The sequence below is a fragment of the Arachis ipaensis genome, chromosome B3, assembly GCF_059453495.1.
Source record: "Arachis ipaensis isolate K30076 ecotype BB chromosome B3, ASM5945349v1, whole genome shotgun sequence".
NCBI lineage: Eukaryota > Viridiplantae > Streptophyta > Magnoliopsida > Fabales > Fabaceae > Arachis > Arachis ipaensis.
In genome coordinates this window covers 47,557,115-47,565,716 of record NC_142438.1, presented here as the reverse complement: position 1 = coordinate 47,565,716, position 8,602 = coordinate 47,557,115, and the positions used below count along the sequence as shown (strand labels likewise).

Below are 8,602 nucleotides of genomic sequence, written 5' to 3'. Positions count from 1 at the left end.
TAATATAATATTAATTTATATTTTTAAATATTATTAAATAACTACTGATTAAAAATAATAAATTTATTAATCTTCAAGAATTATTCATTTTTCACGCACGTGAGAAAAAGATTCATATCTAAAGAAGACAAAAAGTCACGAGAGGGGAAAATTAAGCAAAAAAAGGAACCATTGGCTCCTATGCAAAAACTAAAAAGTCACACCACAAGTGCGTCTATCTCCGAACTTCCATCCCTTGGTTTCTCCTTTCTCCACAGCAACGTCAATGCTGACCCACTGACTGTTCCTTTTTCCAACCATATGTCACTAAAATTAAACAATAAGCCGTTATCATATAAAAAAAACAATTTGTCACAACAAAATAATTCATATTCATCGTATGCAACAATCAAAACAGTAATCTTCTTACTGTTATAAGTCTTTTTGGGTCTTCCAACCCCATTCATTAGCATAATCATAAATCATGAAAAAAGGGTGCTTAGGACCCAATCTGAAGCTCACTGTTCCTGTTCCTGCAACTCATCACCCTTCTTTTCCAAGCTTCCTGTCAGTTTTTCTCTTCTCTTCTATTTTTTAGATGTCTAAGTGTGATGACTGATTGACTGTTGTGTTTTCTAACTAAAATTGTGTGCGGGTAGGAATGAAAGCGGCACGTTTATTGATGGGAACCTGCTTGTCAATGGCGACGGAGTTCTGATCGCTTCTCAGGGTGAAGTGGGAACTGTAACATTTCTTACTCAACGCTTTACACATGCTTATCTGTCTCTCTGTGTATTTATGTTTCTTATTTATTTATGAGTTTAATTCACGTAAAAGTAGGTATTTTGCTGACATCAATACGTAATTAGATACAAGGGTAAAACTGTTCACACATCAAAATTAGATTCTTTTATGTATTCTATACTATTGGATTGAATGAAATGCCTTTGTTACAACGAGGAATTCCTGATATTTTTTGGTGCTCCCTTATTGAAAACTAATTAACGAAACAAAAATGTTAGATGACGAAAAGGCAATGAAAAATAAAGGATGATGTAAACGATAAGATTCAAGTCAGTTGGTCAAAGTAGAGGATGATGTAAACCATAAAAGATTATTACAAGTAAATTTCACTGGATTGCCATTAGACCAACTAACTTTTATCGCATTCCCATAATAGATAAAATAAGGAATGAGGACATGAGAAAAAAAACTTGGAGTGATTCCTGTTGTGGAAAATGTATTGCAATTTCGTCTTAGATAGTTTGGACATATGAGGAAAAGACGCGAATAACATTGATAAAGAGGGTAGCTTACGTGGGAAATAGACCAGTGGTTAGAGGTAGAGGGAGACATAAGAAGATTATGCATGAAGTGGTCAAGAAAGATATAAGCATATATGTGCTTACTCTGGACATAAAACATAACACTTGATAGGACACGATGACTAAGTTTCATCTATTTAGTTGATTCCACCTAGTGTAGTGAAACAAGGCTTTGTTACTGACTTACTGTTGTTGTTGCTGTTCTTGAGAGATGGTATCCTACAGAATGTTATACTGACAGTTGCCTATATGACTGCTTTGGATTTATGTAACTTGATTATCATAGCTTTTTCATATTAAAACTCCATATGTATATAGTTATACATATGTTACAGTAAACTGTAACACCAAACCAAAGGTTTATTTGGTACAGTTGTAACATGGAAATTTGAATCAGGGTTTCCTGCATATTTTTATTTTGTCACAGTACTTTTGAAAAGAGATTTACATGCTGTTGTCCGAGTACGGATAGTTTTGTAAATTTACATTTCATAGTTGTGTTGTTTTCAGCCACCCCCAGTAAGGGCAATAGACAACAAACTAAGTTTGGCAGACATTGACACAATCAGAGTGATTGGAAAGGGAAATGGAGGGATTGTGCAGTTGGTGCAACACAAATGGACTAATCAATTTTTCGCATTAAAGGTTCACTGAGTGCACAATGACATTGCTTGAATTTGCAACTTATAGTTCTCTCTCTTTTATAGATGATTTATCCTTTTGTATTGGCATTGTTGACCAAGTATTTTATGACATTTAGAAGTTGTTTTCTTCCTACAATGACATTGTTGGTCAGGGAAAGAAATTCTTCAGAAACTTTTTTATGTCAATTGGTGTTTAGTGAGTTAATTACATAAGTATTAATTCAACTAATATGTTAGTTAATATGTTAGTTTAAAACATCATCTTGTTCACCCAACATTGGACATTTTAATTTCACTGAACATAATGATTGAATCTAGGTCCTTGGACTTACTAATGTCCAGTTATCTGATATATCTTATTTATACACATCCCATGCAACATTGTTCCATTGTCACTTATGATGTATTCTCTGTAATTCAGGAAATCCGAATGATGGTTGAGGAGCCTATGCACACGCAGATAGCACGAGAGCTAAAAATCAATCAGTCAGCACAATGTCCATATGTTGTTGTTTACTACCAATCATTCTACAATAATGGGGTCTTATCAATCATCTTAGAGTACATGGATGGAGGGTCCTTGGAAGATTTTCTTAGCATAGTGAAAACAATTCCAGAGCCATATCTTGCCGCGATCTGCAAGCAGGTTGGCGAGACATAAGAATTCACACTACAGTGTACTTTGCATCCCTGACTAGATTTGATCCATTTCTTTCCTTATGTTCAACAATGTAGGTGCTGAAGGGTTTAATTTATCTTCATCATGAAAAACATATTATCCATAGGGACTTAAAGCCTTCTAATTTGTTGATAAATCATAGAGGAGAAGTAAAGATTACTGATTTTGGTGTGAGCGCAATCATGGACACCACATCTGGTCTAGCTAATACTTTTATTGGCACATACAGCTACATGTCTGTGAGTAAATTACTTGACTATATTTCACTTTCTCAGTAACATTTAGTACATAAAAAAATATGTCATTTAAATATTTTTGGTACGTTGAAAAATCATTGTAGCTGGACAGAAATGCACATTGATTTTTCAATATTTCCATAAAATCAAAGCGACATTTAGTTTGAAATGGAAGGAGTAGCATTTTCCTTTGACCAACTAAACATGCCACCCTTGACTGGAATATTTATAATAACTCGTCTACTCTTCTTCACAGCCAGAGAGAATTACTGGAAACCCTGGTGGTTACAACTATAGAAGTGATATATGGAGCTTGGGACTGATATTGCTCAAGTGTGCTACAGGAAAGTTTCCATATACACCACCTGATAAAAAAGAAGGATGGGAAAATATCTACCAGCTTATTGAAATCATTGTCGAAAAACCTCCGCCGAGTGCTCCATCTGATCAATTTTCTCTGGAATTTTGTTCTTTCATCTCTGCATGGTAATATGATTATGCATGCTTAAACAATTCACCAAAATAGAGTGCAAAGTAGGGAGGGAGAACCTTTTGAATACCCTAGCATTTCCTAGAGCTTGAATTGATTGGGATACTTGAGAAACCTATAATTTCAAAGTAGCATCTCCTCTTACTTAATTGTGTGGAAGTCTTGTATTCATACTTGATTTTAATATACATTGGACAATTTCATGAAATGAATCCCCATCTTTTTGGAACAAAATTTGAAGATTTTAATGGATATGCACAATTAGTATAAAGGAGTTCTTCTGCTTCTGCAGCTTAAACTGACATTCAAGAGTGCATTGTCACAATTCACATAACTATTCAAATGGTTGTTTTGTCATAAGTTTTTATGTCGCTGCATTTGATTAGGCTTCTGATCATCCTTCAATCTTGTGTGTTTAGTTTACAGAAAAATCCAAGGGATAGAAAGTCAGCTCCAGACCTTGTGGTATGCATAAGAATCTTATCCGTACAATGATGCCTTGTAAAATATATAATATTTTTCACGTTATATCTATGATTTAAATTCCAGAGACATCCATTTATCAACATGTATGAGGACTTGGATGTGGACCTTTCAGCATACTTCTCCAATGGAGGATCTACACCTGCAACCATATAAAACTTGGTGTGTTCAAAAGTAAAGAGTCATTCTAATTTGAATTATGTATCACTTCATTAGGTATCTTGAATTCAGATTGGTATGTTCATTACCCAGATGATGTACCAAAAAGTGAGTGTCGAGAACAAAGAGAGTATATGCTAATTTGTCATGTACAGCAAGGTTTTTGCTTCTCGGTAGTTAAGTGGTTTGCCATTTTAAACTGTAACATGTTTTGATGCAAATTATACAATATAATCGTGCTTTTTACTATCAAAATGGTCATTTGTCTTGACACCTTGTACTAGTTTGCTTAGGATATTCATACTTTCTGAAGCTAATATCTCATTTTACACATTATATCCAAAACTATTATGTTCTTGTGTAATGTGCTTGTTTGCAACCTTCCATGGATCTTTCAACCATCGAGTCACTGTAATTGCAGTTTTGATTCCTTTCTATGTAGATTTACTACTTGCATACGATCAATCTTTGTAGCGTAGGAGCAAGAAAAACCAGTTCCTAAATTTTCAGAAATTGCATTTATTATTGAGTGATGTAAAGTTAAGGGGTTTAAATTTTTCAAAGTTTTAACTAAACAAATATAATTCAAGGGTGGTTGATATTATTGGAACAGATAATCAGAAAAAAGAAAAAAAGAATTTACATGTTGAAAAAATTAATAGAAGTTCCTGATGTGAGCAACTGCTCACAGTAATAATTCTTATACACAGCAAATTTCAATTCACATAACTTAGCCCTGGTGAAAAATGTAGGGGCTAGACATATGCAACTAATGCATGTTTGGTTAGGGTTTAAAAAGGGTGAACTTTTTTATGAATTATCTCCATTAGTAAAATTACATATGAAGCTTATCCATGAAAAATTCCATCAAGTTTTATCCCCAAACCAAGAATAGAAAAATTTACCAGTGAAACAATAGCATATGAGTGAATATTCCAAATGAAGGGTTAATATCTATCTTTATTCTCTATGCTTTCTTCTTCAATTTTCTTTGGGCCTTTAGGTCTATAACAATGACTGAGACATTATCTTTGCTTCCCCTTTGGATGGCGAGTTTAGATAGACATTCTGCAGCATAATGAGCTGCAGGATCAATGCCATGGCCATGTTCTGTTGATACACTGATATTGTTGTTGTTGTTGCTGCCATTCTTCTTATGCCAAAGGAGGATTCGTTTTCGCGCAATGGCGCAGGCTTCTTCGTTTGTGATGACATCCCATAGACCGTCACTGGCGAGAATAAGGCACTCGTCGGTTTTCTGTCTTCGAATAAACATGACTTCTGGTTCTGGAATTATCCATGGTTTCAAGTACCTATCACCTGGTTATGGACAAGAAGTAAGCAAGAATTCAACTGCAGTGGATACTAAAATAAATGCAATTTAGCATATTTTTTATCTACTTCGAACTGGATAAATCGGATAAAACAAAAAAGCACAGTGCACATACCTATGGATCTTGACACTGCCAAAACACCAAGAACTCGGTAACCATTCCACTGTATGACCCTTCCTCCAGCAGCTTCTATCCTTTCCCATTCATCTTCTCTATTAGGCTATCAATAAGAAATAAAGATTCTTTTATCAGATAATTAAGCACCCAACAAAGAATTCCAGCAAAACAAATCCTGTAAATAGAAGGAGATTCCTTACTTTGTGGTCAGTAGACAAAGGCATGGCTTCTTTTCCGCGACATAGAACTGCTCTTGAATCACCACAATTTGCGACTATAATGTAGGTTTGAGTTAGAATAGCAACCACTGCAGTAGAGCCTGCAGTCTCAGGAGTAAGGGGTTCAATACTACCCTCAGATCCATCACAATGGCTTTCACTATCCGGTGCCCCGATTCGTCCAACTGCATCATCTACTTTATGAAAACAATTAGAGAATGCTTTCTTCCAATGTTCTTGCCACTTCTCCCTGGCATTGTTTAAACTAGATTTTGCAGCTTCTATCTCCTCAGTCAACACTGAATGAAGATGTTCCCGGCAGTAATTCGCAACCTATGAAATGGATCAACTTCAAACTATGATGCACAAATACTTCAATTTTTTAGTCACCGATGTGTAGATGCATTTTATTGTGATTTTTTTTTCCCAATAAAATTACAGCATTTAGGCATAGTACCGAATCATAATCAATATTTGTATTTGTATTTGTGCAAAATAAACTTCAGGGAATAAACAAGTATAACCGACACAAGTGATTATGGATTTTCAAACATACCTGACAACCCCCATGTCCATCATAGACACCGAAAAAGTGGGCTGATGAGTTTCCATTTTCATTAACGTGGTCATCTGCTAGCATCTGTGAAGGAACTTGAAGAAGTTGAGGCTGACAAGCAACAGCATCTTCCATCTCTTGTCTCCTTCCACAAACTGATGAGAAACCCCAACGAGGACCTCCATCAGATTCCGATGCATTCTGGAAGTCTGCTATGCTTGTTTGCTTGTCTGACACATCATGGAGACTGGCAGATAGTTTTGGATCAAATCCATCTGATCCGCTTCCATCTTCAGTTTCAAGTTCCATAGCAGCAGAAACCATGTTCTGCATTGGCTCCAGCTCTGCACTCGCCTCGATCGAACTGGACTTTCCTTGGATATTACTATTAAACTTGGTGGCAATTAGCAAATCATTATCAGAATCAGAACAATTATCAGTCAAAGTAGCAGCTTCATTCCCAGGACAACTTTTGTCACTGGCAACAGATTCAGATCTTTGATTATGTACAGAATGAAAACTGTTAGCTGACATGAATTCATCTTTCACCTTAAATTCAGTAACCATTTCTGATTCAAGGGGAGCTGAGTTGGTTCGACCCTGATTCTCCTTTACCTCTGCAGATGACCTAGTTTGGTGTTTTGGACATATATCTGTGCAGTAGTCTTCGTTTCCAACAGAGTAAGATTGATGATGAGCTTCAATTGTAGGATTTAATATCAAAGCTGTTGTGTTTGCCATGAGCTTCAGACCAGTTATCTCCATGCGGGTTGCCACCGTTGACTCCTTCTGAATCAAATTCCCAAGTCTGTATGGCACTGCAATCGTCGAAGTAATTTCCTCCATAAGTCCTCTTTGATTTTTTGCAGTAGCCTTATCCTCTCTAGAATCCTATACCTGTTAGCCTTCAACCACTTTTCTCTTTTCTAGTACTTAGTTCAACCGGCACAAGAAACAAGAAGAAGATTCCTACGGCAAGAAATGAAAATTTGATTATAGAAATTTAGAATCAGTCTCCTCAGAAGCAGTCAACTACAGTGTAAAAAACCAAACAATCAATTGTCTTCTTTACTCATAAAAATTTATTGAAACAGCAAAGCTATTATATATACTAGATTATCCCTCTAGATCCTTTCTGAAAATTAATTCACCTGTTTCTTATATTTAATTCTATCAGTCAATTGGGTGAATAGGTGGTGTGCAAAAAAATAATTTATTTCTCTGCCTCCAAACCAATCCTTTGTTGATCCCTGAAATAGAAGGCAATAGATGATTCAAGAAAACCATAAAACATAAATATTAATAAATGTCAAAAGTCAGTGACCTTGTCTTCTCTCCATCAAACAAAACATGGTGACAAGGGAAATGGGGTCATTGAAAATGAACATAAAAAAAAACAATAACAACAAAAAATATCACTATAGTTGGGGGGCAAGAGAAGTAAGGTTCCCTGGATCTGAGGCAACTCATATCTACCATTAAAGATTCCCCTTATATGTTTGTATACCTCTTATGTTACTTTCATATGTCAACTACAAACACGGCCACCCATTCTCAAAGATCATGATTCATCTTGAACTTAATATTATTCATTCCAATTCCATGATCATTGATCAACCACACTACATACCTAGCTTTCTTTCGTTAAAGTTATTAAATTCTAAGCTGAATTGCTTACCTTATCATACTGGATGTAAGTGTGATGGTAGAACAGAATAACAACCTCGGCAATGGTATGCCATTAATGAATTAAATTACTTATAAGCAATGAACAATTGGTAGCACTATATATATATATATATATATATATATATATATATATTCTTCAAAATGAATGTTGTTGTTTAGTGAAATACTACTACTTACACAGACTCTGGAAATGATTTAAGGCCTGCCTTTGTAATTTGTTTAATGTTTTGGTCTTTTGGAAGAAGCTTTCTAAGACAAGCATCTTTTATTTATTTGTTTAAATAATTTTTTTTAACTAACAAAAAGGAGAATTGGAGAAAATGTGGCAGGGTTGCCATTTGTTCCCTTGGTGAGACGATACAAGAATGTGACACCTAAGACCCTTTCGTTTCTTATTTTAATTGGTCGGTTTGGTTTTTGGTTACATCATTTCCTAACAAATATCTTCCAAAAGGGACTCTCTTTCTTTAATATCGCCAGCACAAGATTTAGACGTGAAAGTCATTCTAATCTTAATCTTTCGTCAATTATGGGGGGCTTAATATTCTCATAAAACCTGCTCTGTTTTTTACAGCATTAATTAACTAATTTTTAGAGTTTAATATCTGAAGAAACGCAAATTATTAGAAATACATCTTTTTATTTTTGTTTATATGTCAATACTAAAAAGTATATTTCTAAATTCTAAATTTT

General features: G+C 34.9%; 2 protein-coding genes across 9 annotated transcripts; one reads left to right on the top strand and one right to left on the bottom strand.

The window, feature by feature from the left end:
- Positions 1–212: 212 nt before the first annotated feature.
- LOC107630502 (mitogen-activated protein kinase kinase SIPKK) lies at positions 213–4,250 on the top strand. 3 transcript variants are annotated; one of them, XM_016333650.3, is made up of 8 exons: positions 213–546; positions 639–723; positions 1,815–1,949; positions 2,370–2,594; positions 2,684–2,866; positions 3,120–3,349; positions 3,773–3,818; positions 3,903–4,250. In XM_016333650.3, exons 1-8 carry the CDS (start codon positions 464–466, stop codon positions 3,990–3,992), a joined length of 1,077 nt encoding a protein of 358 aa, XP_016189136.1. In that variant the 5' UTR covers positions 213–463; the 3' UTR covers positions 3,993–4,250. The 3 variants fall into 3 exon arrangements, with proteins under 3 accessions (XP_016189136.1, XP_016189135.1, XP_016189137.1); XM_016333649.3 differs by having other exon boundaries at positions 1,800–1,949; XM_016333651.3 differs by lacking the exon at positions 1,815–1,949 and having other exon boundaries at positions 259–546.
- A 362-nt stretch (positions 4,251–4,612) lies between these two features.
- On the bottom strand, positions 4,613–8,384 carry LOC107630503 (protein phosphatase 2C 77). 6 transcript variants are annotated; one of them, XM_088508498.1, is made up of 7 exons: positions 8,087–8,384; positions 7,372–7,470; positions 6,770–7,189; positions 6,221–6,613; positions 5,647–5,997; positions 5,444–5,549; positions 4,613–5,315 (listed from the first exon to the last, which is right to left on the bottom strand). In XM_088508498.1, exons 3-7 carry the CDS (start codon positions 7,064–7,066, stop codon positions 4,963–4,965), a joined length of 1,500 nt encoding a protein of 499 aa, XP_088364624.1. In that variant the 5' UTR covers positions 7,067–7,189; positions 7,372–7,470; positions 8,087–8,384; the 3' UTR covers positions 4,613–4,962. The 6 variants fall into 6 exon arrangements, with proteins under 6 accessions (XP_088364624.1, XP_016189141.1, XP_016189139.1 ...); XM_016333655.3 differs by lacking the exon at positions 8,087–8,384 and adding an exon at positions 7,899–8,037; XM_016333653.3 differs by having other exon boundaries at positions 6,221–7,189; positions 8,087–8,221.
- Between the last annotated feature and the right edge of the window lie 218 nt (positions 8,385–8,602).